The sequence below is a fragment of the Nelusetta ayraudi genome, unplaced genomic scaffold (genome assembly GCF_046127955.1).
Source record: "Nelusetta ayraudi isolate G7.1 ecotype Tasmania unplaced genomic scaffold, CSIRO-AGI_Nayr_v1 ptg000111l, whole genome shotgun sequence".
Classification (NCBI taxonomy): Eukaryota; Metazoa; Chordata; class Actinopteri; order Tetraodontiformes; family Monacanthidae; genus Nelusetta; species Nelusetta ayraudi.
This window is the reverse complement of record NW_027466161.1, coordinates 483,796-511,365: the sequence shown is the minus strand read 5'-3', so window position 1 is coordinate 511,365 and position 27,570 is coordinate 483,796. Positions and strand designations below refer to the sequence as shown.

Genomic DNA, 27,570 nt, shown 5'->3' with positions numbered 1-27,570 from the left:
CTGGCAGCCGTGCGACTGTGCGCTTGTTTGCCGGGGCCAACATGAAAGAGTGGCAAAACACAGTGTGTGTTAATATTAGTGGCGGGGTTAAAGATTTCATCTGTGCCGTCAAAAACCACCGGCAAGACAGCGACTCAGCGGGAAGAGAGTCGGACGCTCCGGAATCACCTGGTCAAAGCTCAGCGACGACACTCCAACTCTTCATAGCAGACTGACTGACTGACTTCACCAGGGCTTTCTAGCCACAGTGTAGCTAGAGAAAAGAAAGACACAATCTGGGCAATCCCTCTAATGATGTCACAAAGGGCAATCCAGATGTGCGTCTGCCCCTCTGACGTCCCCTCATTTCTGTTTCCCTCCATAAATATGCAGACGGTTCAACAGAGCACGTTTGTTTTAATGTTATCATGATGCTGACACACTGACAGCCAATGACGACAGAGAAGAAGACAATGAGCGCAGCCTGCATGTCCACGCTGAGCTCATGTTGCTCATTGACGGTATCACATGTTTGCATGATCACTCTGCAGAGGCAGAGTGGATGGAAATGTAGAAAGCAGCAGTGACAGGAAGTTGCATCATCGTGGGGATGCAGTCAACTGCAGCACTACGTTCTTCCACCGCCGACAGCAGCAGGTCGGTAGCAGCTTCTATCATTTTCCTGACACATAACATCCTGCTGGGTTTTCCACGGAGGCTGTCAACAGAGGGCTAAAAAAAATATTCTGGTGTGGAATCAAGGATGATTGAAATGTGGGGGAAAGAAAAACAGCACGTGAGCTTCAGAGCTGCGACGTTGGCAGACATCAAGGTGGAAAAAGCGTGAGTGTAAAAAAGACAAAAGTCAGCGGACGGACAGAAAACAGAAACATCTGGGCAGAGGTTGTAAACACTCCGTTGTGTCTGCGGACAGATGGAGGAGGAGGAGTGGAGGTCACATCACTCCGAGTCTGATGGATGAAGAAAAGTGAGTGAGTTCAAGGCCCCCCCCACCCCGACTCTCTCTCCACAACATACACATTGACATTCCAAAATCACCCGGAATCTGGACTGCCAGCCTCCGAGTGTGTGTGTGTGTGTGTGTGTGTGGATAAGAGGACCTGCTGCATCCATGAAGCCAATGTGGCCTCTGATCTGCAGCGATGACAGTGAAGAGGTGGGCCCGCAGAGTGAGAGGGCGAGAGGGTGAGAGGGTGTGGGGGGAGGGGTCAATGTGAAGCACCTGCTGACAGGTGGTGAGAGGAGGTGGTGGCACGTTCACAGAGGAGGAAGGAGGAGGAGCAGGAAGAGGAAGAGGAGCACAGGACTGGTGTGAATGCGGGAGGAGATCTGTTGGAATGGGCGTCCCTCCCTCCCTCCCTCTATCACTCCTCCCACCTTACCTCCCTCCTCCCACCCTACCAACCAACTGAGTGACAGCGACACACTGGGATGGCCCTGGCATCTCCAGTGGCCTCAGACAGGAGCAGGAGAGTGAAAGACTGCAGGAGTGAGGAGACACTGGTGAGGGAGGTGGGAGCAGGGGGAGAAGAAGATTTGTACGGTCTTTACCTTCTACTTCATTACAGTCTGGAGTGAAGCATGGATGGAGACAAAAAAAAGCACACACACACACGCGCACACAAACACGCACGCACGCACGCGCACACAGACACACACACACACACACACACAGAAAACACGTAAAGCCAAAGCCACTGAGCCGCTGTAGTAAAGCAGGAGAAAATGCACATAAACACCAAGTGAATGAAGAGACGTTCAGAAGATGGACAGTGGGACGACTTCCAGGTGGAGAGATGACATCACTGACTCATGGGTCAACACAACAAACAACAAACAACAACAGACATGGAGTAAAGCAAGACAGGCAGAGTGTGGTCACATGACCCAGGAGGAGGAAGAGGAGTATGAGGAGTAAGAAGAGGAGGAAGAGGAGAAGTAGGAGAAGAACGAGGAGGATGAGGAAGAAGAGGAGACAGAGGAGAAGAACAAGGAGGAAGAGGAGAAGAACGAGAAGAACGAGGAGGAAGAGGAGGATGAGGAGAAGAACGTGGAGGAGGATGAGGAGGAAGAAGAGGAGAAGGAGGAGAAGAACGATGAGGAGGAAGAGGAGAAGAACAAGGAGGAAGGGGAGAAGAAGGAGAAGAACGAGGAGGAAGAGGATGAGGAGAAGAACGAGGAGGAGGAGGAGAGGAGGAAGAGGAGGATGAGGAGAAGAACGAGGAGGAAGAGGAGAAGGATGAGGAAGAAGAGAAGGAGAAGAAGGAGGAGGAAGAGGAGGATAAGGAGAAGACCGAGGAGGAGGAAGAGGAGAAGAAGGATGAGGAAGGAGAGGAGAAGAAGGAGGAGGAAGAGGAGGATGAGGAGAAGAACGAGGAAGAGGAAGAGGAGAAGAACAGGGAGGAGGAAGAGGAGAGGAAGGATGAGGAAGAAGAGGAGAAGAAGGAGAGGAGGAGGAAGGTGGGCTGCCTACCTTTGACTCTCTCGCCGCGGTTGAGCTGGATCTCTCCCTCGCCCTGTGGTGAGTAGGGCTTCACCACGATGAAGGTGCGTCCCGGGACGGCGCTGTAGAGTTTGCGCTTGGGCCCGCGGGGGCCCGCCAGCACCGGCACCCCCTGCGGGGCGTGATGGGGCGGGCTGGGGTCTCGCTGCACCGAGCCGGGGCTGTAGACAAACACATAGGTTACTGTGGTGACTCCGGGGAGCTGGTAGCTGAAGCCCGCCGTGACCGACATGGCGCCCGGCGGCGGCGCCGGAGGCACCGGGGGGGAGGGGGAGGGGCAGGGGGAGGGGACCGCCACCTGCCGACGCCCCCGGACCCCCCGACCACCGAGCGGGGAGGGACGCATGAGCTGGGGGAGGAGGGGGCTGCCCGTCCTCACCACTCAGCCGCTCAGTCTTCCATGGAGAGTTTTACGAGAGGAGGAGTGAACGAGCCGCTCCTCCTCCTCCTCCTCCTCCTCCTCCTCCTCCTCCTCCCCGAGCAGAAGAGACACAATCCGTCTTCCAGCTTCGCCTGCCGCTACTCCGTCACTCTGTCGCTCTGCGTCCCCCTCACATCGCCTCCGTCTCCTCCGCGGCTCCTTCGCCTCTGATCTGCAACCTCTCGTTTGGGAAAATGCATCCCGACCCTGGGCTCCTCCTCCTCCTCCTCCTCCTCCTCCTCCTCCTCCTCCTCTTCCTCCTCCCCCCCTCCTCCTTCTCCGCAGCTGCAACAACAACAACCGGCAGCGTGATTCCCCCTCAGTCCCGCCGTCCAGCAGCAGCAGCAGCAGCAGCAGCAGCAGCAGCAGCAGCAGCTCCGGGCTTCTCCGGGTGGGGGAGCGGAGAGAGGCAGGAGCTGCTCCCCGACTCCCGCTTCTTCTCCCGGGAATGCTGCTGCCACGTCTGCTCTCCCCTCCACTCCTCCTGGCTCTCACTCTCACTCACTCACTCACTCACTCACTCACTCCGGCTGCTGCTGCTGCTGCAGCTGCTGCTGCTGCTGCTGCTCCCCCTCCCCTCCTCTCTCCCCCCCTCACCCTTTGACGGCTCGCTCACACACGCACCACGAGCCTTCCGTGTGCGTCCGAGCCGACCCCCCTCCCCCTTCTCTCCCCCTCCTCCCCTTCCTCCCCCTCTCCCGCCACCAGCATGCAAAAAACACAAACACACTCGTCCTGCAGCGCGATGGAAGTCCTGCTGCCTGCAGGCTGTGTGTGTGTGTGTGTGTGTGTGTGTGTGTGTGTGTGTGTGTGTGTGTGTGTGTGTGTGTGTGTGTGCTGAAGTGGTAAAAAAAAAGGAAGCTCCAGCCCATTTGCTTTAATTGTGTGCTCCCCTCCCCTCTGCTCTTCCTTACTTCCATCTTACCCTCCTTGTCCCCTCCTTCTTCTTCTTCTTCTTCTTCTTCTTCTTTTTCTTCTTCCCCCTTTCCTTGACATTTGTTTCACACACCCCTCCCTTCCTCCCTCCTCACCCTCCCTCGCCTCCCCCTCCCTCCCCTCACCGGCAGTGAATTCTAATACAGCATCTCCGAAGCTCCGCCTCGTCTCCATTCATCACCGCTTTGCCATCGCAGCGGTGAGTTACTGCCGGCGCCTCGCTGCTGCTGCTGCTGCTGCTGCTGCTGCTGCCGCCTTCAGCAAAGTAAGTGTGCCACGCAGCACGGACGCGCTGGTGCACTTTCACACACGCTGCTGCTGCCGCTGTCTTGCAGGAGGAACGTGGTGCCGGCGACACGCCAACACTCTCACCTCCTTTCTTTCCCTTTGCTACGCACGGCTGGATCAGTGCATCTGGAATTATTGTGCAGGATTTATTGTCCACTGATTTGTGTGTTCGGTGATTGTGATGGACTCTGTGCATGACATTGCATGATGTGCCAACAAATGAACAACTAGAATTCACCTTCTGCTTCTGCTTCCAGTCTCCCACAGCAACAGTCAATCACTTCAGAGCATCAACACACGGTATTCCCGCTCTCTCTCTCTCTCTCTCTCTCTCTCTCTCTCTCTCTCCCTCTCTCTCGCCCATTCTCCTCTTTCCACTTTGCCATCGAAACACCGACACGCTGACGGCGTTCCGACTGGATGGCTGCCGCATTTTAATGTCTCATCCGTTAGACCATCGAGCAGCGGCAGCTCGGGAGGGGCGGGGCCAGGCGGGAATACCAGGCTTACATCAAAGGGACACGTGCTGCCAAAATGTTGCAGCTCGTCCACATGATCCAAACACCAGCTGCACTGAGTGGCTGCATTACGACCTTTGACCCAAGAGACCCCCCCCGACACAGGAGGAGGGGGAGGGAATTGGTGAATACTTTGTGTCGAATGAAATTTCATCTCCTTTTATTCTCCGTGAGCCCAGTTTGAATTTAACTTTGTTGGCGGCTACAATGAAAGAAAGGGAAAACTCTCATCAGCACTCTGGTTTTCAGTGTGTTCACACCTTCTTTTCAAAGGACAAGGTGCCTCCTCAGAATATTGACCATCTGGGAGTTGGTGACAAAACTACAAGGATCTTTGAGCCAGTAGCATAATCACAGGACTATTAAATCCATGCTGCACTTGGTGCTGGACAGGTGAGCTGCTGTTTGCTGGCTAATCTTTGACAGTTGACCGGCAGACGACTGGACTTACTGGAGTACTCAACCGTTATCGGTACCGATAACTGATACTGGTATCAGTACATCCCTTATAATAATGACAATGATATCAATGGATTGGATTCATATAGCGGTTTTCTTGGCACTCAAAGTGCTTTGCATTGAACCCACTGTTCATTCACACCACATTCACACTGGTGATGCTAAGCTACATGTGTAGCCACAGCTGCCTTGGGGCAGACTGACGGAAGCGTGGCTTCCAATCTGCACCAGAGGTGGCGCCCTTTGACCACCACCCAACATTCAGTCACACTCCTACGAGGCAGAGTGGCTAAAGAGTCTTGCTCAAGGACACAATGGCAGAGAGCGTGATCTGAACTTCGTGGTGATTGGCCGAGCCGCTGGAGGTCGTTAGTGACTCGGCGGCGCCACCGTAGCGTCTCCTCACTCCACTGCTTCGCCGTCTCAGGTAAATGGCTTTTCTCCTCAAATAGGCCGGCGGCTCGCCAAGGTGAGATGAGCGCATTGTGAACAGAGTCATAATCAGCAGCACACTGCATGGTAATCATCATCAGCGTGTCCTTGCTTTGCTGCACTTGAATGGAGTCAATGTGCCCTCCCCTTCTTATTTGCCCGCTCTGGGGGTGTCCATGAATATTAGAGGCGGGAGGGGGGGGGGGGTCGTTTTCTGCCTGTTGGCCAGCGACTTTACTATTTAGCACAATTAGAACAAAGATCCATTAGCGTGAACAGCGGAACTCCGACGCCACATCAGCTTGTGGCGGGGGGGGACAGGGGGGCACATGACACATCGGCAAACTCATCCAGATATTTGCATAATCGTCTTGAGTGCGAAAGATGAACTTGAGTCACGCGCGTCTGCAAATATCCTCTTTGGTTTGATGAACTAGAAGGGAGCCAATGTCCACAGAACACAATAGAAGATCTCTGGCTATGAGTGAGCACCGTTCTTCCAGCACCAAACACCAAGAAAGGAAATGGAAAAGAAGCAGCTAAATTCTATTCTAGAATCTGCATGGGATTAATAAAAATAAGGTTACGCGTGTAGCCACAGTTGTGTGAGTGCTTGGATCACACCAATATGACTTTGATGGAGGGAGTGGAGCGACGCAAGATAAAAACTCTCGTCTCCTCGGTTGCAAAATCAGGCTGCAGTGCTGCAGAGTCACCAGGTCTTCTCCAGTACTACACACTTTAGAGTGTGTTTAAACACAGGAGATATTCAGCTTGAGGTGAGAGTTGCTTCAATGACCCAACAATGATGGCGGTGGTAGTTTTCTACACAACGTCGACAGTGCTAACGCTAAGCTAAAGCTAATGAGATCTGCTTATCAGAGCGTTGCCCTCTGGTGGACCAGAGGAAACAGTGTTCAACATTTTCACAGAAGTCAAAATGTTTTTCCTTCTCAGGGTCTCTGGTCTGCCCCCTTCAGGCCTGAGGTCAGCAACTTGCATATTGAGAGGAAGCCGAGTGTTCAAGCACACGGCACTGCAGGCCAAACACAGCGGATCTGGCAGAGAGGCACGCGGCTGCTAAGAAGGTCATCGCCTCCTGTCTTTGGCAGGAATAAGCGGCCCAAAATATCACAGGGTGTTTAGGGTTTGGAGCCGGTGTGTTAGAGTGCAGAGAAACAGAACGTGCACACACCAACGTCACCGTGCACTTCTTTAAAAACAAACAAACAAGGGAAAAAAAGCCAGGCCGACTCCTTATCTCTCCGTCCTCCTCCTGCTCTCCTGGCCTCCTTTCATGTCTGAGTACCTCAGCCTTTTGGCTGCGCTAAGACACCGTGGATAATCTACACACCAAACAGCCACTGGTGTGACTGATGCAAAAGAGAGTGAGGGATGCAGGGTGAGAAAGAGGCAAGGAGAACAAAGAGTGAAATGGCTTACTTCCTTCCTTCCATCATCTGATGACAATCACACTCTTGGAAAGTATGTCGTCATCAATTGGAAAAAAAGATAAGTTAGCACTTTGAGATGAAAAATAGCAGAGTAAAGAACCAGTTTAAACAGAACCCTGAAGTTGAACATTTAGACAGGAGGCTGTAAACAGAGGGCTAAACATCTACCTCTCTTTTTTTTTTAAAGAATCAATTGTTGATAATAGTTCCAGTGTGTCTGACTGGAATGAAAAGAAAATAAGCGAGTGCTCACACTGCTGTAATAATTCTCCACTTGAAAGCACAATGTGAACATGTTCCCTTCAAACAATGACAAAGAAGTTGGAGAGACGTGTTAATACATCAGTCTTTGGCTTCTTCTTCAGGAAAAAAAAAAAAAAAAACTAAAACTCAACGTGGGAGGTCACGATTCGTGTGTGACGGCTGTATGAAAGCTTCAGTGCCGAACCCAGACTAACAATCAGCCGCTGAATTACACAGCGCACAGTCACGACTTCTCACGCCGACGCGGCTGAGACAAAGTCCTGCTGAAGAGTGAAGCAAAGCATAATGAGCAGCAGCCATTTCACCTCTGTTCTCAACATAATGCCCTTCATCGTATTATCACTTCATCGCCCTGTCAAGGCTCGTCACTGTCGTCCGTCGTCACTTTCCTTTTGTGACCCTCCTCCGAAATCTGCCACTGTTCCCTCCTGTTTTCCTCCCTTCCTGAACTTCCTGGTGTCAGACGGTGATTGTGAGCCCTGGCAGCTCCCCCTCCCGCCCCCTCGCTGTGACGGCGAGGTACCGCAGGAAGGTGCTAGAGTCTGCCGACGGCCAGGCTGTTGACCGGCCAAGCTAATTTCACACTCCCCTGGTAGCCATAATGCCTCGAAAGTTTCCATGGGCATAAACGGAAGGTCAGAGAGGGTGAGTGAGAGAGACAGAGAGAGAGAGAGAGAGAGAGAGAGAGAGAGAGAGAGAGGAGGGGAGGGAAAGTATTCAAGGGCAGTCTCTCTCTCTCTATGACTCTGGCTGCTCTATTTATTTGGGATTTTTTCCTCCGATACACTTCACTTTATTATTTGCACAGTGATGATGAATCAGATCACAAGTCCCACTGCCGTTCCGGTCAGGACACAGTGAACACAGTAAATCTCCACTTTTGGAGAACACTGGTGTCTGGAGAATCAGGCTCTGCTGTTGCTATTTAGGGCAACGTGTGATGAAACCAGAGGAGGACGCGGCTGGATTGACTCTTGGTCAATGCTGCTGGAGTCCAAGCACTGGACATGGGGAAGACGCTGCTGCCTGTTAGCTGCTGGGGTTGCTTGTATCAGGAGATGCAACCAAAACAAATCCAGCTGAGTCAAGCAAACTGAGATTTCCACTTACTGGCGACAAGACAAGATTCTTTCTTAATGTTTCTTAATGGCTGCTACCCTTGTTGACTGTTTCAACCTGTGGTCTCTGGAACATCATGCAGGCCATTGCACTTAGCAGTGAAAAACACCTGCTGTTAAAAAAATGAATGTACTCTTTGATTAGGACACGATTTGTGCACTGGGTCAGACTTCACACTGACTTGGAGGACGGTCCAGGCTGATTGACATCAGGCCGGGTCAGAACTCAACACATGGGAGCTGTCACACAGAGCAGCACCTCTAACGCAGAGCAAATGTGTCACTTTGTGAGGGTAGAAAAAAGATGAGATGAGATAAGGCTGACATGTGTTTCCCCTCAGCTGCCAGTCTAAAGGGTATCGTTCCTCAAGGGGGCGCTCACAGTCACACAAAGGCCTTTCTGGAGCGATGAGCCGGAGGCCACCCAGCCAAATGACGCGTCTGGTGCTGTTGAATTTGGAGAGCGGCAGCAGCGGCGGCAGCAGCGGCGGCAGCAGCGGCGGCGGCGGCAGCAGCAGCAGCAGCAGCAGCAGCAGCAGACAGTTGTGTCCCTAAGGTGACATCAAGACACTGCGGCCAAACAAACCCACACAACCTTCACGTTCAAGGAGTTCAAGGCTTTCAAACAAACACCAATGCTGGAGCCAGTTAGCCTCGTCTGTTTGACTAATCCAATAACAACACATCAAACTTTTCTCTCTTTCTATATTTGTCTCTTTAGTAACGCCAGCACCTCGCCAGGAGAAAAACGAATCCATGCACAATATCTGGAAAAAAGGTTTCTACTTTTTATGTGACAGAGACCCCTGATTGTTTGGTATCAGTGGATATTAGTGACAGCAGCTGAAGCAGAAGTTTGTACGTCGCTGATTAACACGTTACCGCTTTTTAATAAAATGGCCTGGGAGCTTCGTCGCAACAAAACCAAGAGATAAACTGCGTGAAGACGACAGGATGTGATCGTGTGTGTGTGTATGTGTCTGGGAGAGCGTGTTTGATATGTGGACTAAAGTGACAGCAGAGTATTAGAGGGGGAGGGCAGTGCTGCTGGAGCTGCGTCTGTAATGCAATTCCCCTGTCAGACATCAAACCCTATCACTCCAACACTGCACGCCGCTGTGTGCGCGGCGCCCAGGAATCTATTAGGGCTTCTGCAGTAGGTGTGTCAACTGGCCCTGACGTGTGCTGCCCACGAAAAGCCTAACAAACCAAACGTCACCTTGGTTGCTTCCTGCCAGACGGAGCTCGCTGGTGAGATCAGAGTTTTCCTGTTCTTCCTGGTGTTGGAAGGTGCAGCAGGTCTCCTGGATGAAGGGACCTGGGCCTGGGGAACTTCTCCACCACACTGCAGCCTCAGTGCCAGCAGCGTATCAAGCAAGGATGCTAATTATCCATTCATTCATTCATTCATTGCTAGTTGATTGACCTTATCCATTGATTAACAATTCATTGATAAGCGGTGATTTTTCCTGAGAGCCTAAATTTCACAATGAAAAATGTGCAAGGAAGAAATTATTTAACCCTTCAGTAATGTTGAGGCTCCAATGTCCCATTTTTACATTAGGGAACATTAGAAACACCCTCAACATTCATCCTCTGACTCTACGTTGACTTCTAATGGGTCACATTCCAACTTTTTCTTTTTAAAGTTGTTTGACAGTAACTTGTTTGAGGTATACAGGTACACACCAGGCCATTTAACAAAAAAACCTGTGTAAAAAAAAAAAAAAAAGAATCGCTTAAATTCTTAATGGGCAATGAATCAATAATGGCTTGATTCTTAACAGTCCCAGTATCAACGCCTGGACGCAGTGGCCTGCTGCTTGGAGCCCAATAACAGAAATGAAATAAATGGATGTTATTTATTCTGCCTCTGCACAATCGACTGTCGTTTTGCACATCTGCTATTGTTTGTTTGTTGTATCTAGATTCACTTGACTATTTCTTGTAATTGCTGTAATTACTGTATAGTTTAATTTTTGTATTGTTTTCAGTGCTGCAACAGGCTAGGTTGCCCAAGCTGGGCTCAGTAAAGTACATCTATTCTATTCTGTTCTATTTATAACTCACGGCTGCATCCACGGTCTCTCGCTCTCTACCTCTGCATGCAAACATGATACACAGACACACACACACACACACTCCCAGCTTGGCAGCCTTCAGTGGGGTCCCCATGGTGATCATTATTAGCCGTGTCCATCTGTCTCATCTCTGCACGGCTCCAGGACACGTGGCCCAGACGCTTTGGCAATTTGCTCGTACATACGTCGCCGTTCAACACAAACACAAACACAGAGCCGCCGCCGTGCCTCATACATGACGGCTGACACGCAGCATTTACCTCCTGCCTGTCACCGTCTTCTGACAGCAGCCCAGGGCCGCCGAGCGCCTTCGCCTAGCGACTAGAGGATCAGAGGTCGGATGCGATTTTTCCTTCTTTTTTATGGCTCTGATTTACATGACGCTTTCATTTCTGGTTCGCAGTTGTTGTTGTTGTTGTTTTTTTATAAACAGCTCTATCAGGTTTGGAAAGCGTGTTCACAGGAAACAGACCTCCATATGGCCGGGGACTCGACGGCTGAGAGGAAATTAAACAAGACTTTGCTCTGACTGATGCTGTGTGGTGTTTATTACCAGGAGTAAACAGCAGAGGAGCAGAGCGCCGCCGAGCGCGATGCTGCCTGATGACTGAAGCTAAAGGAGGGATTCACACTAAACACACTGCAATTTTTTTAAAAGAGTTTTTTTGTACTGTAACTGCGGCGCAATGGCCCGTGATGAACCACTGACAAGGATGAGATGCCAAAACAGAGCCAGGAAGAGCAAAGGATTGTGGAGAAGCTCGTTTACTGGGAAAATCTCCCTCTAAGTCAGGTATGGGCAAACTATGGCTTGGGGACCATACCCAGCCCGACTAAGCTTTTTAATCTGGCCCTTAAGCCAAACTTGAAAAAATTATCTTAATAGTATTTAAGTCATCAAACAGCTGTGTTTCCTCCATGTTTGCAGTGTTTTCAGAGTCATTTCAAGGAAGAGGGAAACGCTGTGGGGCTTCAAACACACTGATGTTGCTCGAATTCATAAAGCAACATGGTTTCTCCATATCCCATGATGTATTGTTTCCTCCTATGAGGTGGCTCACCATCCATCCATCCATCTGCTGCTGCTCCACTACCCCCCTCTGTCCCCAGTCAAGCAGCGCCCCCCCCCCCCCCCCCCCCCCACCCGCCCCGCTCCAGACTAAGTAAATAATGCAATAGGTGCCTGTGCAGTGAGACCTGGACTGACCTGAGTCTTCCTCGGTGGCCGTGTCCGTAGGGGTAGCCGTGACTGTGGGACCTCCGGGGAACCGGCTTGTCGTCCTCGTGCATGTGATGCAGCGAGGGCGAGCGGGAGTGCGAGGACCTGGAGCTGCCGGTGCTCTGGAGGCTGCTGTCAGGGACGTCTCCGTGACGGCTCTGACACACAGCAGAAGGACACACGCAAGCACGTGTTAGGCAGAGCTGCCGCTGTGGTCGCAGCCACAAGGACTGAGAGGACTGAACACGGTGGAGGACAAACCAAAGCAAACAAACACACTGAACTTCTGAAAGAGACAAAGCTGATTTTTTTTTTCTCTCCATTTTGTTCTGAGCTTCAGTGGAGAAGTTTGACAAGATGAAGAAAACGGTGTATTTAGCCTTCGGTTTACAGCTGAGTCAGAATAGACAGCTGGCTGCAGGTGTTGTCACTAACCTAGTGAGCCATCAGTGGTCTTTGTGACATCACAAAGGGATGGCTTCCAAATATGAAATTCTTGCAATCTATATGACAAGGGTCCATTTCAACTGCGGAGCAGTTTGAGTCTTATGGGGTTAATTACATGTAAACAAAAATAATACTAACTGAAATGAAAATGATATTACGCCCTCTGTTTGCTGAACTGTCATTGGCCTGCAGGGGGTATCAGTGCCACAACTGTCTGTTGTCACACAGCTTTTGAAAGCATTATGGATTCTTTAGGATGTGTAACGCTGCCTAAACGTTCATAAAAATTTGATAAGGAAGTCCGTGAATCCCCGACCCACCTCTCCCAGGCTGCTGTGCTGCTGGCCCAGAGCCGGCAGGCTGCGCAGCGAGGGGACGGGGGAGTGACCCTGCCGACCTCGGATCTCTCGAGGGGTCGGGCTGTGGATGTGCTCGTGATCTCCATTCAAGTTGTTGTCGCTGGCGGAGCGGAGCAAGGACCGAGGCGAGGGCAGGGTGCCAGGGATCACACGTCGGCGGTTGGCGTAGGAGGGGGTCTCCCTGAAAGGAACTGGAAGCAAAGTCAGTGTAATTAGTTGACAGCTCCTTATTAGACGGCGTCCACCTACAGGATAAATACATTAAACATGCGATTCACCAGCCAATATGCAATACATAAAATTAGGAAACACAGAACGATGTGACTATGAAAATATTTCAGCTGTAAAGTGTGAACACACACGGCTCAGATTACAAATGGATTGTGTAGTAACACAGCAAAGTGGAAGCTGTTATCATTATTTTAAGTAATTGAACAGCACCAACAATCATTATTTATTTTTTGCAATATGTTTTTAATTTACAAGTTGGTGGAAGCTCGCTAACAGAATGGAAGCAGCAGTTTGATTAGTGGTAGTTTGGAAGTGATTAAAGGAAGCCGTTATGACACAGTTCAAACAGGACACATTCTTCCACTTTTTCTATTTGCACTTCATTTATTGGCAATTTGTATAATGGCACATCTCTCTAACGCTCTGCGTAATAAGAAAGCCGGCATTATACCTGCTGCACACTAGATGGCAGAGTTTTCCTTCAAGTTCACTCCATACAGACGTGAGACTGTAAGACACCTTCACAGGAAACCAGCCACTAGTTTTATTTTTTTTAATAGTCCTGACTTCAGGACTTCATTTATTTTAGAGTAAAAGACTCTCAGTAATACAAACGTAAAATATTAAAACAACAAAGTGATTTCGGCTTTTGTAGCTGCTGTAAACTTACCAACATCCGATGCTTTGTGGACCTTTATAATTTCAGCCAGATCAAAGTTTCCAGCTATGATGGCCACCTGGGGGCGCAGAGAGGAAGAGGAAAATTAAAAAAAAAAAAAAAAAGACCGCAAAATAATTGATGAAAAAAAACATTTTCCCACAAAACACAACGGTGAATGTTTTCCTTCTGATTTTATTTAAAAGGTTTTTGTAGCGTCACACTTGTCATTTTGCTGAGTGCCAGTTGTTCTGGGCAGACCAACAATAGTTTGCGCAAGAACACATTATTCCACTTGGCTTTGGCAGTCAGTGCCAGGATCAGCTGCAGATGAATCAGAGAAGTTTGCGCAGGGCACGCTGGCTGGACTCAGAACAGCAAATAAACTGGGGGAGAAACTCATTGAGCCGTCGTTAAAAACTAAACAGAGCAACCTCGCAAGACTGATTGAGCTTTGATAGGCTGAGGATGGAAAGCATGAAAAGACGACATTGTGTCAAGACACCTGGAAAAATCACCTGAAAAGCAGTCTGGCTGTTGTAGTTCTTGATTTCTTTATTGGCTCCTCGGAACAGCAGAACCCGTGCACAGCTATCCTGCACGACAGCAAGGAGAGAGAAGACGCAGTGAGTTTGGACCCAGCGCTCAGCCTCCTTGGAAACACAAACACCTGAAACACGCACAGATGAAGACACAACACTGACGACTGACAGTTTTATTCCTTTTCCCTCGACAAATATGAATAAATAACTGTGACGGTGTTTGACTGTGTAGCAGTCGCTGCGAAAAGAAAGACTCCTGCAAATGTAAGGAGACACATGAGTGCGTTTGCAAAAGGACAGACAAACAAATGGCAAACAATTCTGGGAAGAAAAAAAAATCTGAATAAATGTAAAACAGTGTTTACAGTGTTATCATATCATTATTATTATTCTGGTGTAATCCAATGACATGAAGACATATTCTGATTTCTTTCCAATAAATGTGCTGCACTATGAGCAGCTTGCATGTTATGCATTTATTGAATTGCTCCTCAGTTTTTCGTCCGATTGACGGTCAACTGACTAATGAAGCAAGAAAGTGAAAAGCATTGGTTTTTGTCTTTTTAATGGACGGAACCAATGCGGTTACCAAAGCAGAGAACATGTAAAGAAGCGCCGGCGGAGACACGGCGGCCGCCATCAATCATTCATGCGCTCCGTGCGCTCGCTCTCCTGCCTTTGACAGCGTTGCCGTCGTTTGTTTGCGAGCACGACAACAAAACAGGAAAGCGGAGCGCGGCGCCCTGCGGCAACGCAGCAACCCAATTGTAGATTGAGCGACACGGCCGTGTGTCGGCGGGCCGGGCTCGGGCCGACGGTCGATGTGTAATTTAACACGGAGCAGAAGTGACAGGACCACAGCGGCGTGAGCACGTCGGCGGCGTCATGCCACTGCAGCCACGTGCACGCTCACAACTCCACACGCTCCTCACTGCATAGAGAGACAACACCGTGGTCACTGCATTCACACCAGCTGCTGCACTGTAGCAACATGCGTCCCAGAATCCCCCGCTGCTGCTGCTGCTGCTGCGCCTGCCCATCCCTCCTCAAACGCTGTGTAAAAGGTGTCAGTGCGGAGAGAGAGTCAATCTCCATAAATGAAGCTGCAAAGTCCATGTCAACGCTGTAGGTGAAGACTGAGGGCTTATTTGTAAATGAGGCCATGAATAATTCACGCCTGCCCTTGTCTTTAATTGCACAGAGAAGCACTGCAAGCATGAAAAAACAGCCGTTCGGATAACCGCCTGCGGCTGTTGGTTCAGCCACTTGCAAGCTATTATAGAATCGCAGCAGCTAATTGGCGGCATCCTGCCCAATGTAAACCTGCCCTGAACGCCGCTGTTGGTAAGAGAGCTCTGCAAAAAAAAAAAAAAAAACCCTCCTCCAAAAGAAACATGACGGCTGTCGTTTACACTGCACAGTTACCACTCGCATACGCTTCCATTCATTCCTATTGCCAAGACCTTGGAGCAGCAATGAGAGAGAAGAAAGATCTGACTTGTTGAAGTGACATAGCAAAAAAATCATGTGCAAATGTTCGGCAGCTCAATCACACAAATAGGTAATCAGCCAATCACAGGGCAGGTGGTTAAAGTCCACTCTGTCGTTCAAAGGGATGAGGGATGGAGAAGACACCTGCTGATCCTTGAAATGTTTAGGAAACACGTGAGCTCACGGTTTGCCAGAGAACGGCCCCAAAGAGATGAAAAGAAAATAAAAACGTATTGAGCTGTGTGTAGGAAAGTGGCTTGTTGATGCCAGGGGTCAGAGGTCAACGTGGGCAGACTGGTAAGGTGCACCAGGGAAGCTGGCCAGCATCCCAGGCCTTCACTGGTGGGCACGCGTACACAGAGATCACGGATCAAATTTATCATGAAATGAATGAGAGAGAGAGAGAGAGAGAGAGAGAGAAAGAGAAAGAGAGAGAGAGAGAGAGAGAGAGAGACAGAGAGAGAGGGAGAGAGGGAGAGAGAGAGAGAGAGAGCGAGAGAGAGAGAGAGATGGATGGATGGATAGATAGATAGATGTCTTCTCTTTGTATTTAATCTATATCCTCTCACACTTCCCTCACAATGGACTTGGTGATGGATGCTGAGGGATGCAGTAAAACAGCCTCTTGGGGGGAAAGCGGCCGTAAAATATTCAGAGGAATAAACGTCAAGGACTGAGCGCTGGAGCTGTCGCTCCTTAGCCTAAATATTGTGCAACACAAACAAAAACATACATGCCTGCGCAGGGGTGCATGCACGCACACACACACACACACACACACACACACACACACACACACACACACACACACACACACACACACACACACATACACACTGACTCACTCGCAGGCCAATTACAGTGGGGGCCATCTGTCTCGCTCTTCTCTAGATGACTTACTATCGGAATTCATTAAGAAAACCATCCTAGTCGTCTTCGCTGGGCTTTCGTAGATGTGATTACATTAGCTCCACTAGACGTCGCAGTCGGCGAAGTCAAGTGCTTTACAGTAATGACGCAGCGCTCGCTCGCGTGCTGAAAAATGGAGCAGATGGCGCCTCGCGCACAAGGCGTCGGCGGCTCAGCGGAGGAATCTCCCCCTCCTTTAGGAAGAAGGAGAAGAAGGAGGAGAAAAAGAAGAAGAGGAAGAAGAAGAAAAAAAAGAAGAAGAAGAAGAAAAAGAAGGATGGAATGTAACTGTTATCTAGTCACTCTCCCATTTCCATCCATCCCTTCCTCCTCTCTTCTTCCTCTTCCTCTACTTCCACATCTGCACCACCCCTCCGCCCCTCCACCCTCCCATCTGCTGGCTGGGTTTATCGATCCCTTCCACTGCACTACTAGTTTCACAATCAATCCCACAGGCCAATTTCTGTTTGTGATGGCATATAATTATTGGAGGCTGGCCTGTTTTCAGGGGCCTGCTGGAATCCCTGCGAGGAGAGAGACAGCGTTTTCTGGGATCGATGGTCTGGACGTGAATGAGTCGGGGTTTCTCCTCTGGAGGGAGTCAAAGGCTTCCTGGAGCATTCAGGAAGACACCAGCACCCTGGAGACTACGCTTGCAGAGATCCAGCGGTGAGAGTGGATTATGATGAAACTTTTCATCTATTTCCATCTCTGACACACACGTACAGGGACACACACATGCGCACACACATGCGCACACACACACACACACACCCAGGCTCCTCCTGGGAGCACAGCGCTCCTGTCCAGATGAAAACCGGTCATTCCTCTTGACTGGAGTCCCAGCACGCAGCAGAGCTGAGCAGAAACACTCACGTGTTTGTTTGTACAAGAGGAAAGAATACAGGTAGGGGGGGTGTGTGTGTGTGTGTGTGGGGGGGGGGGGGGCGGCTTGTAAAGCACTCATTTAATGTTGATGAAGCCAGTTCCACTGAGTCCTCGGCTGTTGACAACAACGCACACGTGTTTCTTGAAAGCAGTGGGAGAGAAGCAGCAGCATGTGAAGAATCCAGAGCTTCTCCTCCAACCACCTCCTGGTCCTCATCACCACCTCCTGGTCCTCATCACCACCTCCTGGTCCTGCTGTCCTCCACCCCCCCCACCCCTCAGATCCCTCAGCTCCCGCAGCTCCTCTTCCTCTGCTCACAGCTTTGTGTGCAGTGCAGTGTTTTCTCCACTAGGTGGGCAGAGGCTCCCGGTGTTGTGCAGTTTTTTTTACCCCTCGCTGACAAACCCAGAGCCTGGAACAACATTTTAATTTTCTTCCCCACAAAGAAAACAAGAACAAAACGTGTGTTGGCTGTTTTTCCCCGAGTCAGTGATGTTTTTGGCGGCACCCCACTGGGGATTTTTGTTCAAATGCATAAAACAAGTGCAGCCTCATCCTTTAAGATAAGATCTGCATGAGAAAACAGCAGAGTTTACGAGGTCCTCGGTGCATATTGGGGATAATCTGCTGAGAATATTACTACGCAGCAGAATATTTTGCTGTACTATGGAGGGTTCTTGATGCTTGATTCTAGGCTGCTTGAACCTAATTGAACGCCTTGACGCCAATGTGTATTTTTAAAAAAGATTGGTGGTGGTCATTTTAAAATTTGCTTTCAGTCCTATTCAGTTTGCCATCAAGGTTTTCAATCAACTTCACTTCATGTCATCAATCTGTGTGGTGTTGTACTGAGCTAGAAAGCCTTGAAATGACATTTCTAATTAGAATTGTTACAAATTACCGTAAACTTGGACTTTGACCCTTTTTTTCCCCAAAAAACAAAATCAATTAATCAATCAATTAACCTTTATTTGCACAGAGCTAAATCACATACAAAGACATCTTAAAACTACATTAAGGTCCTTAAATATGTTGACACGTGCATCTGCTACATGCGTGTCAATAACTCACTATCAGTTCGTGGGCTCATTGTTCTATGACAGATTCTTTGCAGGCCTCAGTGGCAGTTGCTGCTCTGACTGCATGCATTTTTTTTCATTTACGCCCCTTAATTCTGACCTTCTGCTTTTTGTTGCCAAGACAACAGACTGAAAGTCTTATAGTATAGTGTGATCATTCTAAAGTTTAGCAACTTTACGGATTTTGTGTCTGGGTATGTACGGCCCTATTTCCCTGCTGGAATGTGTTGCCAGTCTGATGGTGAACGTAACTAGGCACTAAATGTACCTATTTACCCATGCAGTGCTAGCATGTGTGTGTGTGTGTGTGTGTGTGTGTGTGTGTGTGTGTGTGTGCACGCAAGGACAAAAACCCTGATGGAAGCTGAAGCGGAGGACTTCCTCAAACAATGCTGAGTGTCTGCACCGCAGGACAACCTTGAGAACTCAGAGCAGCAGCAAAGCAGCAAAGCAGCTGGAGCTCCAGGAGGAGTCGCTCAGAGGAAAAACTAAACAACAAGACCATCTCGACTGTGAACACAACAAACACCTGTTGCCACCAGTGAGCACCGCTGAAGCGCCATCCAGTGGACAGACTGGGATGTGTTTGAAAGCGTAGACATGAAGAACGGTGTTGCCAAGTGATTGCACTGTACCTGGTTGTAGAGAGCGCACACGTGCAGGGCGGTGTTTCCAGAGGCATTCTGGGCGCTCATGTCCGCCCCGTAGAACAGCAGGTGCTCCAGGTGCTGCACGTGGCCGTAGCGGCAGGCCTGCAAACGACACACACGCACAATTCATCTCAGCAAAAAGATGGAGAGGCTTCTTCACTGTCTGTGTAAGGAGAGCAATCCGTGTTTCTCCCTGCGGATATTTAAGGACTCCTTCACACTACGTTGCCCAACACATGACTTATTGTCCTGAACAAATTTGCAATTTTCCTGCCCTCAGGTAGTTTAGTTTCAGCCAAGCGTCACTGCAACTTGGCTCCCCCTGCTGGTCTTACGTCACCTCCTCGCTGGCACAGTGGCAGTGAGGAGGTGACAGCAAACAGTAGAATGAGTTGGTGCGCTGAACCAACCGCCTCATCAGCTCTTTGGCAGCCGAGCGCGATCAGCAGGCGTCGCAGTTTAGGAGCCGCAGGAAGCAGCAGCAGCAGCAGCAGCAGCAGCAGCAGCGGCAGATGGAGGCACGAGGGCAGATTCCATATCTGCACAGGTGACCTGGTGGCCGGCTGCCACGCAAGAACGTGTGGAGGGTTTGTGTCTTTGTTGTGAAGATGTTCTGTTATCTCCAAGTCCATAATAATGTGTTGTCAGAACCCTCATAGTTGAGCACAAAATACTTGGTTGTGTGTTCAGTTTGTCCCAGACCAACCTGTCAACTGTCAACCCCCCCCCCGGATTTGAAGTTGCATGTCCCTCAATGTTAGCGAGGAGCATCGTTCTCTTGATTTAAACACTCAGAGTTTATACTATGCAGGCGTCACTCCCGATGACTGCCTGCCTGCCTGCCTGCCTGGCTGCCTGCCTGCCTGACTGCCTGCCTGCCTGCCTGCCTGCCTGCCTGCCTGCCTGCCTGCCTGCCTGCCTGTCTGCCTGCCTGCACCTCTGCCTGCTGATGTGTTTTGTGCCTCTCAGTGTTTCCAGCTCCACCACTTCCCAACCGGCGCTTCTCCGTCGCCGTGTCTTACAGGCGCCGCCTGTCAGCTCGACTCCGCCGCCCTCGTTTTCCACTCGCTGCCGAAGCTGCGTTAAGCTGCGACTGTGCCGGAAGATTTCGCCGCGGCACAAAGAAACCTGCGAAAAACAATTGCGAGCGGCGGAGAAGTGGCACTCTCTGGAAAATATCACAACATAAAGCCAATCCAAATAAGCCGCAGCGGTAAAAGAAAGGAATTCTAACTCTGGAGGGAAACACTTGTCAAACACGCAGCTGCAGAGAGGCCTGCTGGGTGGCGCCGTCAGAGTGCGAGGCAGCAGTCAGACCAGTGCGGCTGGGCTCGTTGTTGGTCAACTGTACAACACCTTTCTCAACAATTTAGAGTTTTTAAGCCAAAGTGATTTTATGACTAATAATTATGAATTGGGTTTGGCCGAAAAACTGATTCCAGACTTTTATCTGACAAAAGTCTGACCCGGATTTATTTATATAAATATATATATATAGAAGAAGCTTCAAGTTAAATGTGGCGTCTTTGTTATGGAGATGTACTGTTACCCGTATGACTATAATAATACTGTATGTTGTCAAAACCTTCACAGTAAAGCAGAAAATCCCTTGTTATACTTTTTTTCAGTTTCATGAAAAATGGGTTTCTGTTACTGATCTTGACATGTTAACACAAACACCAACTAAAATGTCCTTGTGTGTGTGTGTGTGTGTGTGTGTGTGTGTGTGTGTGTGTGTGTGTGTGTGTGTGTTTCACAAAATGGTCCATGTGTGCTCTAACACACGTCAAGTCTGTGCCCATACATTTCGAGCTACACCACCTGCCTATTGCTGCCAGTCACTCACCGCCCTTGAAGCTTGAAGGCAGCAGCAGCAGCGGTGATGATGACTCAGTGAGATCATGGCAAAGGTGATTTTCTCCAATGAGAAAATTAAATTTGAGCAGAAATTGCGGACGCAAGGTGGACATCTGCTCTTCAGACTCAATAACAAATAAAAAATACTTGCTCCCAGGCTGGAGTTTCTAACCAGATCATGACCCCCCCACCAAGCACAAACCCCCTCAGGACAGTGAAGGCAGCACAGAGGATCTTCTCAAACTGAGGCGGAAAACACACAAATCAATTCAATAACTCTGTGAAAACAGTGGAGACCCCTGACCTTGCACTGCCATTGGTATTCCACACACTGCCGTCACGGCTCTCCTCTGTGTGTGTGTGTGTGTGTGTGTGTGTGTGTGTGTGTGTGTGTGTGTGTGTGTGTGTGCGCGCGCGCGCGCGTGTGTGTGTGTGTGTGTTACTACCTGATGTATCTCCTGCCAGCCATTCTCGTCCACGCAGCCGACCTGTGCGTGGTCGTGCAGCAGCAGCTCGCAGCAGTATGGGTCTCCTCCCACCATGGAGCTGTGATAGAGGGGAGTCAGTCCTCTGCTGTCCTTGTAGTCAGGTGACGCCCCCAGGTCCAGCAGCGTCTGGCGGGAGGGGAGGAGGGGGCGGGGTTGGAAGGATAGTCAGGAAGAACAGAGTTATGCTTAAACCACTCGGTTACATCTCACATCATCCATCCATCCATCCATCCATCCATCCATCCATCCATCCATCCATCCAACCATCCATCCATCCCTCCATCCATCCATCCAACCATCCATCTTCAATACCTGCTTCCTCCTGCACTCAGGGCTGCTGGGTTCTGTTGGAACCTCACCAAGCTGTCTCTGACCGTGACCTGACCTTGCCTTGCCCGAGGGCGCCCCATTGGTGACCCCTGATGTAATACATGTCTCCTCCAGAAATGAGGCCCATTTTCCGCTCTTTGTGATGTCACAAAAGGCTCAGGTACCTTATTCATACCTCTCCCAGGTGAGTGGTCCCCACCTACCCTGAGGCGGTTGCTGGCTCCACCCCCCTCACATCACCTCACTCCTGTTCGTTGGTCCTCATTCAAACACGTTGAAGTGGCAACAAAGGCTTCATTTGAGCAGCAAGTTAAAACTGAGCTGCTCCACGTTGTTGTACTGAGCAGAAATAACCAATTGCCATCTCAACAACGGCGACTGGTCACCAAGACGACGATGTGACGCATGTAAACGCTTTGACGGGTAACGACGAGCCTCCTCAAAGCCAGATGCAGCCGAGGCCGCTCGCTGAAGAGGCGGCAGCGCTGCTGAGTCCCCACACATGAAGTAATTTCCCCAGCAGCCACTGGATTCAATGGCTGGAGGACTCACGCGCCAGATTGCACTGCCCTGCAAACTGCCCTCTACCCCAGGTGGGGAGGTCGCAGTCGGCCGCTTGATGGAACAAGCAAAAAACTCCAAGAGAGATGAGTCAGCGCGCTGCTATTGTACTCACTATGAGTGCTGTGTGGTTCTTGCTCCGCACGGCCTTGTGCAGGGTGGTGATGCCATCCTTCGTCCTGAAGTCCAAATGCGCGCCTCCACTCTTCAGCACCTTGATGACATCGGCGCAGCCTTCCAGCTGAGCTGCCAGCGTTAGAGGACATTCTGCAAGATTCCAGGAGCGACAACGTCAAGCAGAAGAAGGAGAAGAAGAAGAAGAAGAAGAAGAAGAAGAAGAAGAAGAAGAAGAAGAAGGAAAAACAAACACACACACAAAAAAAAACAAAAAAACGCTGCACTTTACAGGGGATTCATCTCCAAAGGGGCGCAAATCAATTTAGCGCGCTGTCGTCAATATTTGATGGAAAAATGGCCCAGTCATGTCACTACACTTCCAGTGACTACGCCTTCGGACTTGAGCTGCTTTGGCAGTTGAGTCAGCCGCGCTACACGGCCCAGCTGAGAGACCACAGGTCACCCAACAGGGAAATCTCCTTTATGGCCGGACAATTATTTTGCATAAACTTGAGGAGATTAGCGGGAAGCGTAATCCAGCTCAGGGCCGGCGTGCAGGAGGCTTATTTGAGAAAATCCCTGCATGGTCATTTAGTGGTGAAGACGGAGGAAGAAGGAAAGGGACCGCGTTGGAAAAAAAGAGAGAGCGAGAGAGAGAGAGAGGGTTGAAAATAGAAACATAAAGCCTGGTTTGGATGGGATTTTATTTTCTTCCACCACTTTCTCACCTCCTGTGTCTGGATCGTGGAAGTTGGGGTCCAGGCCTTTGTCCAGGAACCTTGTCAACTTCTCAATATTCCTCTGCTGCACATACTCCATAAACTTCTTGAGATTTGCCTAATGGATACAGACAAGAGAAAGGGGAGCGGGGGACGAGGGGGAGGAAGCTGTGATTGGGTGATGTAAGCCTCGTGTGGACGGGCTCGTTAAATAATGCAGTTTGGAGATGAAAGCCAGAGTCGACCCTCTGCGCTTCTGTTTTTAAAGGGTTTTATTCCTGCGCTGTCACGCCGGGTAAATGCACAGGAAGGTATACGAGCTATAAGAGGGGGGGGAGTGAAAAAGACAGAGGAGGGCGGCTCCGAGGAAACACTAATATGAAGTGCTGGCATGAGGAAAAAAAGCTGTGCTGGCCTGCCAGGGCTCCAGGACTGCACAGCAACCTGGCAGGAGTTTATATGTTGGTGTGGAGCAGCTTCAGTCCCACAGCCAAACTCTGACACACACAGCTCACACCAACTACCACAAACTGCATCTCCTCCACCCATCATGACTTCGAAGACTTCAGTTACAGCCTGAGCACTCAGTCACAGTGCAAGTTGACAACATGTTAACATGTTAAGTTGTCAAGATTGAACATCAGGGCAGCGAAAGACAGAAGTTTTGTATAAGAATTGTATTTCCTGGGCATCTCTGAGAGTTTGTCATTACATAACTGCTCCGTGCACAAAAGTCTTTGGACGGACACACACACAAACACACACACACACACACACACACACAAACACACACACACACACCTTTGTGCATTCATTATGACCAAACTTTACAAGAAGACACGCTTTGGCCGAGAACACTTCAATCAACAAAGACGTTAAAAAAAAGAGAGAGTAAGAGAGAGTGAGAGAAAGAGAGAGAGAGAGAGAGAGAGAGAGAGAGAGAGACAGCTGAACACCGTTGCCAGTTAACACTCACTGCGAGCGGCATCCTACTCTGCATCTCCCCTCGTGCTGATCGGTCACTCTCCGTGAAGCCGCTCCAATCTTCACATCTCACACACACACACACACACACACACACACACACACACACACACACACACACACACACACGTGAAGCTTCTCCCTTCACACCGTGTCACCTGCAGCCCGCCAGCCTCTCACACAGTCACTCACATGCACACACGCTCCTTGCCGACACTGCCAGGAGCCGCCGCCGCTGCCGTGCACTAACTCTCGCCGCCTGCGAGTCAAAGTGAGTGAGAGGGGAATTCAATCTGTGGCTTCCTCCCTCCTCCTGGATGCTCTCTCAGCCAGTTGTTATGGTGATGGGACACAAAGACAGCAATGGGAGCCAATGTACACACGAGTGGGAGGACCGCTGAGATCTTGTGAGTGTGTGTGTGTCAGTGTGTAAAGCATAGTGGTGAGGATAATGTCCCGGGGAGGCTGCTTGATTTGACATCCGCCGTGTGTGCGTCCCTCCATCGCCTGCTGAACAAAAGGCTGACGGAGAGACTGATGTTCCGCCGCCGAGAGTCTTAATAAACTCTTCCATATCGTCCTGCTGTCGCCAGCAATCTCTGCAGGCAGCACATAGCCGCCCAGACACAAATATATCCCCAGGCTGGAAAGAAGCTTAAAGTCATACAACACAAAAGAAGAAAAGGGGAAAAAAAAACTATGTGATCATTTCTCAATTTTTATTCTCTATCAGTAATTGAGTAAAATAACAAAGCTCACATTTACACCAATTAAACATTTTTGAATAATTGTGACTGGATTGTGCAACAGAGAGGGAATTTATTTTAATATCATATTTCCAAAAAAGAAAACAGCTGTACTTTTCAGGGGGCCAATTTGCTGATTTTGTCTTTTCATGAATATCAAAAAAGCATCCAGACTTTAATCTCTGCTCCTCTTTTATGTTCCCTCCTTCTGATGTAGTAAGTCTGATTTTTCCCAACTTCGTTAAAAACTCTGTGTCATGTTCCAAGGCTGAGGAAATAGCAAATAAATAAATAAATAAATGAATAGTAAAAACTCCAGTAATCATTTAATGCGATCCACTCATGATCTGAGTTCTTCCACGAAGCCAAACTTGTTACTGTAATAGTACGGCTTTGCTACAGTGATAGTGGTATACAGCAGTACTGTGTCAAATTTACTTTGCTTTGGGCCTTTTCAGACAGAGCAAACACAGCAAAACTCAATTTGTCCAGAGCCTTTCATCTCTAGTTAGGGGAGCTGCCCAAACACCAGTGGTTGCTGCAGCAGTGACGGATTCCTGCTATAACATGGAACTGTACGAAGTGACAGGAACAGCCGGGGAAGAAATGTGGAAATATCAGTCAGAAACTGAAGTAGCAGTCGACCAGCGGACTCACATTTGTCTCCTCAAAAGCTCCCCACATGTTTTCACACGTCTGAGTGCGATGACTCAGCGAGGAAATGTCACTGATGTTACAGTAACACAAGAAGATGGAACTCCGCTGCCAAGACGCCGTGAGATTGATCAGTCTCGGACAACTGCTGAGACGCACTGAGTAGACAACACAACCACCTCCAGAAGGGTCTTCAAGAGTCCAGGCTGCTTAAGTCGTCAACTTCAGGCTCTCTCATCGGTCCAGTCAGAGAGAGAAGAGAGAGAGTGTGTTTGCCCTTCCAACAAAGGGATTAGGTTTGATGCAACGTCAGCAGCGAAGCCTTCAAAAGACGCACAAATCATATTTGAATGGGAGAAATCGAAACAACAACACTCATTTTTTGGGTGGCCAAATGAAGAGCATTAATATTTGACCGCTCGGAGATCATGTGGCATAAATACAACCGACGGAGTTTATGATAAACACCTGTTGACACACAACAACCTGTTGACACACAACAAACTGTTGACGGCGCCTGTGCGAGAGAGGCTCAGTGAGGACGGCAGTAAGCCCAAAAGCAATCTTCAGAAAGCTGCAGATGTAATACTTGACAGAGAGATAAAAAGCCCCCGGTTATCCCTGCACACAGGACCCACGGACAAACACGCAGTCACAGAGCACCAGTGACTCTCTGCCATCAATTTTCACTTGTCATTCCACATTAATAACACATTAAGCCGACACAACACAACCACACAAACAGGCAGCACATAAAGCGACTCACATGGGAGCTTTTCACGATGGATCCTGACGTCTCAGGGATCCAAATGCTTTGCACGGTCCAGAACATAAGCACGCTGCAAATCCTGCAATCCTCATCTTCTCCATGTTACTATGTTCAATTTGTCCTTCTGTGCAACACAGTCACGTCCATCTCTGGCCTCTCCTTAAAGGTCCAGTGTGGAAAATTTGGCTTGATTTATGGTTTTTAAATATTGGTAAAACCTTAACATACTGCCCATAAATACATTAAAGTGTAATCACAGTAGAATAAAAGTCATTTTGTTTTCCCACCCTTACAACGGTTATAGTGGTTATATAGCATCTTGCTCCCATGCAGTTCGCTGTCATCTCGCACCATCATATTTCTAAGGACGCCTGGTGTGGACAATCCAGCAGCCCGACAGCACGTTTTTTTAGTGATGAGGGTGACCACTCGCATCTTTAATTAAACCAACGAAGAAGAAGGTGGAGGGGGTATCCAGAATGGGTGCGCCGGCTACCGTAGTTCACTGGCAAGCCCAGGGGAGGGAGGGAGAGTGAAAGACGCAATCTAAAATGAAACTTTAAAAGTGTAAACTTGATGTCACCGTTTCTTCTTTAAAATCTCCAAATATGACCCACTTTAACCCAGAAGAAATGTGCATTTAAATGCATTGTTTGAAAGTTTATGCCTGGTTGAGGAGTTTTCACCTCGTCCAATCCTGCCAAGAAAAGCTACAAACTTTTCGATTCCAGTCAGCTGCTGGGTGTCTGTGCCCAAACTGAAATGCAATATGTTAAATTTCTACATAACAAGCAGACAAAACAAACAGAAACAAATGAGTTTCTCTGTTGCCCCCTGGGGATGCACAGTTTGAGTGGCTGCCTCCAGGAAGACGCTTCAGCTCAATGAAAAACAAGAACTAACAGACTAGAAAAATCAGTTTCTAAATAAGAGCCATAACTGCACTAACTGCTGGGAATGTTTGAGATGCTACAATCATTTGTGGAGAGTGGATCAGCTGTGCTTAAGAACTGCACTTTCAATTTCACTGTAGCTGCACAAGGACAATAAAGATAATCCATTCTATTCTACGTCTCGAATGTGTCGAGTTTATGACATTTTTGTTGCTAAACAACAAACAAACAAAAAACCAATCAGAATGTAATGCGTGATTATTCCTTGAACGGCTGATGTCTGAGTCATCTCCATATTGCCGTGCAGCTTTATTACACTTAAACCCGCTGTGTGCATTTAAGTGCTCAGTATGGTGGGAATTTGCCCGAAGGACCTTCATATTAGGGGTGTGTGTTGTGAATAAGATGCTGGTCTTTAATATACATAAAGAAAAGAACAAAACAGATCAGCAATCAAAGCAGCTGCAGAACATCGGAGCTCTCCTGCGGGCCGGACAAAGTGGA

General features: G+C 49.2%; 1 protein-coding gene across 2 annotated transcripts in view; it reads right to left on the bottom strand.

Annotated features, from left to right (window-relative positions):
• Positions 1-27,570, bottom strand: part of shank3a (SH3 and multiple ankyrin repeat domains 3a) — a 176,202-nt gene that overhangs the window by 49,887 nt on the left and 98,745 nt on the right. For both annotated transcript variants that reach the window (XM_076049282.1, XM_076049283.1), the window contains exons 5-13: positions 23,030-23,138; positions 22,300-22,451; positions 21,252-21,419; positions 18,934-19,050; positions 13,907-13,984; positions 13,401-13,467; positions 12,461-12,690; positions 11,682-11,851; positions 2,474-2,664 (exon numbers count right to left, since the gene is read on the bottom strand). In XM_076049282.1, the coding sequence (XP_075905397.1) occupies positions 2,474-2,664; positions 11,682-11,851; positions 12,461-12,690; positions 13,401-13,467; positions 13,907-13,984; positions 18,934-19,050; positions 21,252-21,419; positions 22,300-22,451; positions 23,030-23,138 (1,282 nt within the window). The remainder of the gene's footprint in view (positions 1-2,473; positions 2,665-11,681; positions 11,852-12,460; positions 12,691-13,400; positions 13,468-13,906; positions 13,985-18,933; positions 19,051-21,251; positions 21,420-22,299; positions 22,452-23,029; positions 23,139-27,570) is intronic.